Genomic DNA, 11,093 nt, shown 5'->3' with positions numbered 1-11,093 from the left:
CAAATCATATTCTTCATTAGGGTAACTAAAACGCTGGGCCAGTACCCCTTTAAGTTGCCTGTTGATAACTTAGTAAATCATGATGACGTAGATGCGGAATGATGATGCGCGAACCCCGCACTGCGTCTAAGGTAGCATCCAGGGAAGCGTCTCTGACTGTGCAGGCCAGGTCATGTTCCGTGAGAAACACACACACAAAAAAAAATGTAAATTCAGATTCTCGCGCACATCTGGGTGAATTCAGCCAAAACTATTGGGGATACAACAAAACACAATAAACATACACAGAAGTCGCATTGTGCGCAAATGAAGTATAATCCCAATAATGCCATTTGTCCCCTATTGTCCCCATGTTAAACTATAGTCCAAGTCGGGGTCAGTCAAGTTCGCCGAAGCACTCGCGTTCGTCGTCGTTGAGTCACGCGAGCGGCTCCTAGTCGACGGAGCAGGAGGAGCAGACGTGCTTCCATGACCGTCAAGCAGATCTTGGTCCTCAAGTTTGGTATGTTCCCCAGGGCCAGATACGGAGTCCCAGTCGACGTCTGAGCCAGAATCGTAGTTACGGCCAGAACCGGACCAGCTCCTGGAGTCGTGGCCGGAGTCTGAACTGGACGTGTTGCTGGCTGGCTCGCTTTGTCCGGCGGGTCGCGCGTCCAGCCACTCATGGGTGGAGTTAAGCACGCCGGGCTTGTCTGTCGACACGAAGAACTCGCTCGACGGACTCGCCGTGTCGTCGGCAACTGCAGTGTGGGGAGGGCAGGGGCATAGAATCAACATACTCACTCTAGAGCGTAAAAGAGGGTCGCCCGCCCATGCACACTTTCTCCACGTTCTTGATAACCGTGGTAGAAGACATTATGGTGACGCCTCTCGATAGCTAGCCGTTACTTTATGGACAAAATACACGGCAGCCCTTGACATACTCGCAGTTGGGCATGAAGATGCTCATCAATGAACAGTGAGATGTGATGAGTTGTGGGGAAGATCGCAATTTACAATCGAGGGTCTTCTTCACAAGCTATGAGGTCAGTATATCAACCCGTGAACCTGAGTTCGTTGAGATTATCGCGTGTTGATGTGGCTGTTACGCCTGAGCTCAGCTGTTACGCCTAAACACGCTCAAACACTGTCAAAATGCAGCCTGAGAAGCAAGGCAACTGAATGTTTCGTTCTAGCGCACTGGTGCAGGAAGTCTGCAGGGGCTCTCTAAAGGTGACGTGCAGTCACTGCGTAATTTTTCGCGCTCTTGGCTGCATTACTCAGAAGAGACGAGATCTGAGCCAATGGTTCCGAGCCAGATACGAAACCTGTCAGAAATGATGAAAGGCTAGAAAATGGAGGCACACATAACGAGACTGGACAAACAACTGTGTTTCATTACAGCACCCACACCGTAAACCTCGTTGCCAGCAGATACACCAGAGGCAAGTCCTGGGTCACTGTAAGACATTGCTCCGCTTATTCGTTGGAGAAGTAGTGAAAATCAATTCTATAGAACGAGCTTGTTTCTTATGCCTTTCGCGCTGAACTGCAAGCGAAATGAGAGAACATTCCATAAACACTTACTCAGCTCCTGGTAACGCTCTGCAACGAGAAAATCAAAGTAATCTTTACGAGAGTGCCTTGCCACTTAGTGCCGCATGTTACAGGCATGCATGAAAAGTCAGCGTCCTGGACTTAAATATGAGGAAAAGTCACGTCAACCCTTTCTCCCAAAGGAGAAAAAAAAATAAATGGTACATGTACGGCATGATAAGAACATAGCACCCTGCGAGTTCTTGAATTTCCTTGCTAGTCCCGTATTTTCCAAGTGTCCGCATTCGCATCATCACGCACTACCCGCTCACGTGCCCGATCAAGCATCATTTAGGAATCGCGTGAGCATTCGCTATGGCCACTGAGATTCTAGCCGTTCATTGCCTTCCAGTCATCCTATAGGCTGAGTTTTTTGAAGCACGAAATATTGCGAATGCAGAATCTCGCTGCTCAAGCGTGTATGATCGATTCATGTATGGAGTAGCCCTTATAAAAATGGTCTATAGACAGTCTATAGACTTCTTAAAGACTTTATTGTCTCCCTAAGATATTTCTTTTTGTCTATTCATAGTCTATAGACTGTCTATTGACAAAAGTCTATCAAAAGTGTATGGCCATAAATCTATAGATTGTCTATAGACTGTCTATATAGCATTTGTATTGCCTATAGAGTGTTCTCTGGGATTTGTCTATAGAGAGTCTATAGACTTTATAGACAGATATCTGTGGACAGTCTATAAAGAGTACAAATTTTCTCGTAAGCAAGGGTATCCCGCGTTACTATCCACTAAGCAGAAGGAGAGGAAACAAAGCTGCTGCTGGGAAACTCAGGTGCTGGCAGCGATATTCTGATTCCTTTTTGTGTGCGCGTGCCTCAATGGCGCCCTAAGAGTTATGCCACTTGAATGGCGTCGGTGAACTTCAAGGGTCGCTGAACATCCCTATTGGGATGAGATACCGAGGCCCGTGCGTCTTCGTGGATAAGAGTAATCTCACGAAAGCTCATGACTGTAATAATAATAGTAATAATAACAACGTTTATTTCCTGTGCAAAAATATGCCGCCCTGCCGAAGCCTGAAAATAAGGCTTGAGTGGGAGAGCCTGGAAGCCGGTAACACAACTGGCATATACTGTCACAAAAAAAAAAAAAAACTGCGGATTTGAGCACACAGTTATCCTTCTTCCTCCAAAAGGCTGAGGGCATCCTCAACCTCATGTGCCCTCAGCCTCACGCGTTGAGGTGACTGAAGCTTCGTGCTCAAGGAGCGCGATAGCGAGAGGCGATAGCAAAACGTAGGGGGCACTTAATTACATAACGTATTGAAAACGCGATGTGCATCCGCAGGTACTACATCTACAGGGCCGAGTGTCCGCTTGCGGGGATTTTCCACTAATGGTACATACACGCGGCGTTGATTCTAGCTCCGGACCAACCTGATATTCAGAGCGTCTAGGCTCGTCTGCACAACACCAAGTAAGGAGGACAGTGTGGTAAGGGGGAGGTGGGATGCGGCAGTTTCGCAGGAAGAACCAAACCAGCCCTCTATAAGTCACCTGCGTCATGTTCTCGACGGCGCATGTTTCAGACTTCCGAAATTTAATAATTGAAAAAAAACTGCGAGTCAAGCGACAGTGTCAGATTCACAGCTACTGCTATATATATATGGGCATTTATGACCAACAAAAGCATCGCCAATCAGTTCAAAAAAATAATTTCGCCCAAATGGTGTGTTGGGGACATGTATTTTATGCACTACAGTTATTTGGTAAAGAAGATATATGTCGGAGGCACGAGAAAAAAAAGAAACTCGGACGTTAAAACTGCTACGAGTACGAGCCATGGCCAGCAATTTTTTACGAAATAAGAGTAATGAGGGAACAGGGTTTGCAAACTGAGGGTGAGCGAGTTAAAGATGAAAAGCGAGAATGAGGGCATTTTCCGCCCACATGGAGAGCAGGGTGTTTACGCGGTCTGGTTGGCGTGTGTATGTAGTCTGAATAGCGAAGCAACGGTGACAGGACAATGCAAACGAAAAGAAAAGAGAATTAAGGTTCCATCCGACTTCCCGATTCGTCCCTTTCCTGCGCTCTTTCCTCAGGGCCGGGCCTTCCTGAAGCCAGGTGAGCTTGAACGAAGGAAAAAATCCTCAGACTTTTCGCCTCCACTCCATATGAGCGAAGAAGTGTATAATCGTTGTATATAAACATCCCTCCCAACCATCTCACGAGTGCATCCGGTCGAAAACTCCGGGCTTATGCTGTTGTGTCACAGGCGTGCCAATGCAACATTGTCCTCGCAGAGCATGTGAACGCGGAGGTTTCGGTATGCGGCATACGTCAGCTTTATTCCGGAGGAAAAGGCGCCCCCGTGCGGCCGTGGCTGCAACCGTGCGGTAGTACCACGGCCGCTTGATGCAAAGCGCAAAGCGAGGTGCGGCCAGCCACGTCGCGCCGCCGACAATGGGTGAGCATGTCCTGGCGGAGTTTACAGTCGCGGCCGCTGTTTTCGGTGGGGGCGCCACTGTTCGGGGACAGGTCCCGGGAGTGGACTCCCGAAGCGCTCCTTGCTTCGTCGTGTTCGAGCGCGTTTGCCTCGTGTAAAACCGCGTTTGCCTTCCATATTCAGTGCAAAATAAAAACCACTACTACTACTACTCACGTTCCTCATGTCTGCAGTGCTTTCTTTGGATTTTCTGCTGTGCGCGTGAGTGAGCACGCTTGCCTCGCGTCTGCGGTGCTGGATTTGGACTTTTCGTGTGCGCGTGAATGAATGTTTGCCTCGTGTCTGCCGTGCACGCTTCGGGCTTTTCGTGCATGCGTGTGTGGAGGTCAGGGACGTGTATGGGGCACGATGCCGCGCATCTGCTGTGTGCCACTGTCCGTCACAAACTCCAGAAAACAGCCAACTGTGAGATATCATGAGTTTCCCTCTGAACTACAGCGTCGAGAAGCGTCGCTGAAAATATCGCTCGCCAAGGACTGTCAGGGAAAGGAACAAGTGGGCGCCAAGCGACAGGTCTCTTGCATGTTCCTTTCATTTTACAGAGAATGACTACAAAAAGTAAGGTCAAGGAAGGTTCATCGTCTGTGAATGGTTCCTTCCTTTCTTGTATGACCATACAATAAAAGTGTCAAGTACTTTGTGGCTTTCTCGGCTGCAGGTGGGCTTATGAAGTTCCACAACTTCAGCTATAATGATCGTTTTTTTTTATAAATTGCAATAACTTGTGTATATAAGAGCCAAAATTCGACGTGACATGAAGTGGAAATTTACTGCGTGTGACCAGCTGTGCGTGTCCGTCTCATTCACCGTCTACATGGGGTAGCGAGAAGTGAATAAAAATCAGGGAGCACATTGACGATCTGAAGTGCGAAGAGGCGAAAGCCCGCCTCTGTCGCTGCCCTCTGCTTGGCGACTGTTGAAGATCGTTTGGCGACTCTTGAACGCTTCCGTACGGCATCGCGAGCGCGTTTCGTAGCGGGCGACATTGGAGCGCGCGCGGGCTGCATCCTTCTTCGATCAACGTTCAGAGAGCACCTGAGAGAGCTCTGGGTGATGCGACCATTGTGCAAACTTTTGACGTCAGTGTACATGCGCCGTTGTTAAACCACCTGAGGATTGCGCATGCGCAGTGTGCGCGTTTAGTGGGTATCATTAACTAATCATCATTACTGTTCGTACACCTACTACTACACCATTAACTATCATTACTGATTTTTCAAGTAACCATTAATGACAGCTGCCGCGAACGCATGGACAGACGGACACGCCGGCAAGCCATGAGCCATAAAATAATAATAATAATAATAATAATAAGAATAATACTTTATTGCGCCAAATATTAAAAGCCTCATAATGCTTGAGTGGCAGAGCCCGACAGGCAGCGGAACCGCGCAGACATTCACACAGGCAAAAAAAGCACATTAAAAATAACGGACATCAAATCTGTATGGTGGTGAGAACAAAATAGACACAAGACTCATGTTACATGTAGAAAAAAAAATCCTCATCAGATTAAATTGCAAGGAAGAAAAACCAAAGTGGCAAGACAATACCTCAGATCAATGCAATAAATAAAGCAGTAACCAATGAAATCACGGGATTTACTTGACAGGTGGTAGCGCACATGAGTATGATGTCGTAAACCCTCTAAATAATGTATCGCAGCGTCTTTTTTATTTTATATTTCGTTTTTGCCCGGCGAACACTTGGAGGTAACCTGTTGAAGTGAAAGGGAACGTAATAATCTCTTACATGCCTTCCATATCTTGTAGACCGTCGGGGAATACAAAAAGGTTCCTTCGGTCGAAGAGACCGTGTGGGAACATACGGAATCTTATAGTCACTAAGCCAAAAATGTTTCAGGACGATCGTTTCCATCAGAAGGCGATCAAAACCAGGTAGAGAAAATACCTTAGAGAGATCAGAATTGGAGGGAAAGCCCAAATCATAGCCGATATTTTTTAACAAAGATCGTAGGATAGAATTAATCCTGCACTTCCAGCGAACTGCACAGTGACCATAAATCGTTATGCCATAGCGCAGTACACTATAACCAAGGGCGTTCACGATAACTTTGCGTATTGAAAGCGGCATGTAGTACCTGATGTTGTAAAGCACACAGGAGACGTACGGTTCGGAGCTTTTTACAAACGTGGGACAAGTGATCATTCCATGAAAGAGCACTGTCAAAGTATAATCCTAGGTATTTCACTACGATCTACTTTTAAGGCTTACGCCTTTAAAGTAGATCGAAAGCTTCAGGCGCATTAATGCAACATCCTGAGGTACAGCCGCTCGCCCGGTCGTGCATCGTATAGGCGGCCGTTATGGACAGCGTTCAGGCATACACTTCCTACCTGCTGCGGTGATTGTGACATAATCGGCGTTTTCAATGACTACTTAAAAATGCAGTCTTTAATGAGCAACTAGGAAGCGCACTGTTTACGCCCTCAAACAGTGAGCAACGGGCGTACCGACGCAGCTGTCGCGGCGTTTCCCTGCGAGCAGTTGTCCCCGAGCAGTGGCGCCGCGGCGGGCGCACGGAGAACTAGGCCCAAGACGCCGTTTCTGTGCGACGTGGCGGGCCGCACCTCGCTTTGCGCTTTGTATCTAGCGGCCGTGGTAGTACTCACGGTATGCCCTGAACAAGAGGAAGCAGAGGAGCCCGCTGAGCATGAAGAAGACCACGTAGGCGGCCGCCTTCTTCCTGCGCGCCTGGGCCTTGTCGGCCTCCTCCACCTCCTTCCAGGAGAGGCCCTTGATGCGCATGTACAGCAGCTCCTCCTGTGGCGAGCCTCGTTATTAATGCCGTATCATTAGAAAGAAGCCCCATAGGGACAAAACGCGATGTCGATCGGTCGTAAAATTCGACCATTGGCTGGAGGAAAGTGACGTCACCACATCAGAGCATTACCATTCGTTGAAGGAAAGTGACGCCATGACCGGATGTGATGTCACATCCGTGAAAAGCATCAAAAGCTGCTAATTCTATCGCATTGCCAGCATAAAAAAATTTGGTATCTGTGATTTTTTTTGGCAACGTTGCGGCAGCTGCAGCGGCGAGCTTGGGTTGCAGCTAGATGTGTTGAACTTTGAATCATGTGGAGGTAAACTGCGGCGTTTCTATGAACGATTGAGTAGAAACAGCACGATTTTAAACTGGGACAAAGGGAGACACAAAAGGACGAGCGCTGACTTACAACTGAAGGTTATTGCTTGGCCCGCGGAAATATACACGACAGGCTCAATCAACAAAAGAAAACTCATAGACAATCAAAGAAGATGCATACTAACAACTGTCCCAGCATCAAATCGCGCTCTTTCTACTCAGGGGATTATCAACTCGCGAAAGCTTCTTTTTTCGCCTATGTTTATGACGTCGGCTACATTTCGGGAAGGACACGGTACCCTATATGTTGGGGCCTGCACATGGGGTATGACACCATAGTGAAAGGGCTCCGGATGAGATTCGACCACCTGAGGTGCACTGATATCGCGTAGCAATCGGACATCTTTTGCGTATCGCTGCCATCCGAAATATGGCCACGGCCATGATTCGAACTCGTGACTTCGTGCTTATCTGCCATGCTTATGAGTGCTCGGAAGATTGATTTCGGGGAAAGGGCGGAGACGATACGACTTGAACCCTTCTCTTCCTTGATCCATTTCGCCCCTCACTAATACAGCTGCCGTGCCCACAGCTGCAGCCATGTCGTGCTACAGCGTAAGGCAGTGACACACGATCGCGTTAGCAATGTGATTTAACTGAGTAGAAAGATTAGTCGCTAAAAAACGAAGGCGAATTGAGCAGTTCCCAGAGTCTTGCACTCTACAACGAGAGTGCAATCAAATACCTAGCCCATCAGACTCGGCGATATGAATGAATGAAATAATGAATTTCGCGGTTTATGGGGCACCAGGAGGACTGCTAAATAAAAGAAAGCCGCCAAAAATAGGATGTCTATCGTTAATAATCTTTTAAAACTGCGCTAAATTAAATGCCAGGAGTAATCCTGGCAAGCAGAACCAAAGTAAGCCATCTTACCTGAGGCACATTGTGTATGACGGAGGGCGCATCGTGGCGCACCTGTGCCAGGGGAGAAAGAAAGGAAGCAGGCGGTGCAATAAGGCGAAGCCTCATTTTGTGCTTCTCGCGGTCACATATATGCGATGTTCGAGCACATAGGCAGATAGACGGTTGCGTTGCAGTGCAAACAAAAGAGAAAGTAAGAAAGTAAACTCGGGAAGATTTTTTTTTTGTTTACACTGTCCACATTATGTATTGCGAACAGAGCAGCGTTTACACTGCGTACACTGAGTCTTGCTTCGCGGTTAGAACCAGAGGTGCGCAAAACGTATACTGCGCCTTGAACGATTTCGGGCAGGAGAAGTGGCTGTGTGGTGCGTGTGTTTGTGTGTGCGTGCGTGTCAGATCAGATCTAGACACCGGCTCGGTTGCACCGGCTATTGGCAGTTATTGTACAATTGGCTTATTCGCGGCACAGCCTGCCTGGCCGCGCGCTAGTACAACTTTGTATTAGTCAGCACTTCTCGTTCCCCCTACTTGCCTATACATACGCTTTGCTCTCGGCAGTAAAGTTCTATTGGTTCTTATGCTTGTCTTATGCGGGAGTGACTATGATGTAGAAGCTAGGGGCGACGAGGGTTTTGCTGCATGCGCTATACAGCGCAGTTTCTCGCTTATCTTTCCTCTGTGACGCCAAAAGTGACTGACTCGACATCGGGGGAACATGCGCTCGACAAGCAGAGAAAAAATTACGGGTCGATCAGTCAACTAAGGAGAAAAGTCTGCGAAAGCAGCTGCTTTTACCCTCGATGATTATTACTTCGATGCTTTTACTCAAATAACGCTTTTACTACAAGCCGAGGCTTCACACACGCGAAAGAATTCTTCTGGAGTGTGAAGGTTGGCGGAGGTCGGTCGAGGGTGGCGATGAGTCGGTATCCCCTTGAAGCTAAGGGTGTGGAGTTGAGAGGTGGCCGGTGGGTGATGGTTCTGAACGGCAGCTAGGTTTCCCACTGCGTTCGCTGTTGCTTTTGTAGCGAAAGCTACATTAGGCTAGTCAGCGGCGCATTTCGGGTAGTCGTCGCAGGCCAGTACTACGCATGCGCCGTAACCATGGCAACCGGTTGACATGGTTGTTACGCGGCGAGCATGTTATGCGCGGCACCTAACGTACAGTCTTTGTCAGAAGTAACCAGGCTCCATGGTTTGCTTCTCATTCGTATAACAGAGCCCTCACGGCTTCCCTAAGTATCAAAAAGTTCTTTGAAGGTGAGAACAGGGCTTCCTCTTACCATATAGAGATTTAGAGCCTGGGGGCTGCCATAATAGCTTTAATATGTAACTGAGAACAAAACCATGCAGCATAGTTACTTTTGACAAAGACTGTACCTTTCGTCGTGTATGTCCTGGCCTAGCTGAGCTAAGCCTCAGCAAATTTTAGTTTCGCTATGGTGACTAGTTACGCTGCTGCCTATAGGCTTCTAGTGGATTGAGGCTTTGTGAATGATGGAGGTGATGCCGCTTCTGAAGGGTAGAGTTGGGTGCGTGGGTGATTGATGGTGCCTCTGTAGGGTGAAAGTGAGTGGGGCGGGGCGAGGAAGTGGATCGAGGGTGGCGGTGGTGGGTGTGTGGGAAGTGGATGGTGCTTCTGGAAGGTGAGAGCGTCACTGTGACACTGGTACTGTTTTCGCAACAAAAAATTACTCTTTTTCAAAAAAGGTAGAATATGTGCTCTCCCCAGCGCGCCGGGCTCCGTAGTGTCACTATACACCAGCAGTTTAAAATCTACCACCCACCATGCTGGTCGGTGGAGGTGGAGTCGACGTAGAGAGAAGCAGTTTGTGCTGGCACGGCTGTTCTCCTGTACCAGCCTCTGCCAGAAGCCGCTGTTGAGATATTTCTTACTCTTTCCTTTGTTTTTCTTTATTTTGTTTCGGAAGAAACAACAATGTAAACCGCGGCACATGAAAAATTCCTAAACATTTCGGGGCGAAGAAGCGGCATTGCTAACAAGCAAGCCTCTTTTCAGCCACCGTTTCGTTGCGTCACAGTCTACACAATGCGAGTGAAAACCATGCTGAACGCTTCATGTGTCTTTCATAGTCCATTGATTTTTTTTTTTTTTTTGTCGAATGAGTATCAGTGTGTGAAGATCAGTCCGTTTCCTCCACATGCGACGCCAAGCCGAATGCATGCAGGCAGCGTAGCATCACACAAAAGCCTTCAAAGGACAAAGTGATACCACCCTTACCCAAAGGTTAGGAACAAGTACAGAAGCCATCGGTTCTCAACGTATACGCGGTGCGTCGACGCATAGCTTCAAATTAAAGCATCGTTGTAAAGCACAGTGCAAACCCGAACGGCAACTCTTCGCATGTATATCACGCTCCTTATTGTTTGGAGCGGAGTCTACCTGCTATCGGTACGCGTATTTCTGCAAAGAATGACAACTAACAAGGCACAGCCTTCATGTCTTTGGCAACAAGTGACGCTGCTGATGACTCCCTCGTATACATCTGTGCATGCGAACCTGGCAGAAACAGCCGGGACTCAAGATTTGAGGAAGACGTACCTCCAGGCTAGCGATGTGGTCCGACATGTTCCTCTTCGTCTTCTTCAATGCATGCAGAAGCGATTGGCTCGGGCCCACGCGAGGCGGACTGGTCAGTAGTCGTCGTTTTCACAGCCTTGTCAAAAAAATGGCTGAGGTTTAACTTGGTTAAGCCTGGAGAATGCGAAGCATCATCGTGTCGCGTAATTTGGAGGCGCACAACCACAGCGACGGCGCGAGGTGGGCCCCCGTTTCTCCACTGTCGTGACGTCACCGTGTCACGTGGTGTGACGTCATGTATCACGTGATTTGGAGGCGCACAACCACAGCGACGGCGCGAGGTGGGCCCCCGTTTCTCCACTGTCGTGACTTCATTGTGTCACGTGGTGTGACGTCATGTATCACGTGATTTGGAGGCGCACAACCACAGCGACGGCGCGAGGTGGGCCCCCGTTTCTCCACTGCCGTGACGTCA

The 11,093-nt window shown here is 48.5% G+C and overlaps 1 protein-coding gene across 1 annotated transcript; it reads right to left on the bottom strand.

Annotated features, from left to right (window-relative positions):
* Positions 1 to 339: 339 nt before the first annotated feature.
* On the bottom strand, positions 340 to 10,666 carry LOC149363589 (uncharacterized). Its single transcript, XM_089568573.1, has 5 exons — positions 10,640 to 10,666; positions 8,086 to 8,127; positions 6,674 to 6,824; positions 1,567 to 1,584; positions 340 to 740 (listed from the first exon to the last, which is right to left on the bottom strand). Exons 1-5 carry the CDS (start codon positions 10,664 to 10,666, stop codon positions 340 to 342), a joined length of 639 nt encoding a protein of 212 aa, XP_089424699.1.
* Between the last annotated feature and the right edge of the window lie 427 nt (positions 10,667 to 11,093).

Source organism: Amblyomma mixtum, chromosome 2 (assembly GCF_055824585.1).
Source record: "Amblyomma mixtum isolate Tamu chromosome 2, ASM5582458v1, whole genome shotgun sequence".
NCBI classification, from domain to species: domain Eukaryota; kingdom Metazoa; phylum Arthropoda; class Arachnida; order Ixodida; family Ixodidae; genus Amblyomma; species Amblyomma mixtum.
This window is presented reverse-complemented; position numbering and strand designations above follow the sequence as displayed.

What these genes read in the sequence shown, in the direction of transcription:
- LOC149363589 (XM_089568573.1), bottom strand. Translation starts at nt 10,666, where the DNA reads ATGTCGGACCACATCGCTAGCCTGGAG. An exon ending in ACCACATCGCTAGCCTGGAG is followed by an intron (nt 8,128 to 10,639) that starts GTACGTCTTCCT and finishes CCCCTGGCACAG; the next exon opens with GTGCGCCACGATGCGCCCTC. An exon ending in TCATACACAATGTGCCTCAG is followed by an intron (nt 6,825 to 8,085) that starts GTAAGATGGCTT and finishes GGCTCGCCACAG; the next exon opens with GAGGAGCTGCTGTACATGCG.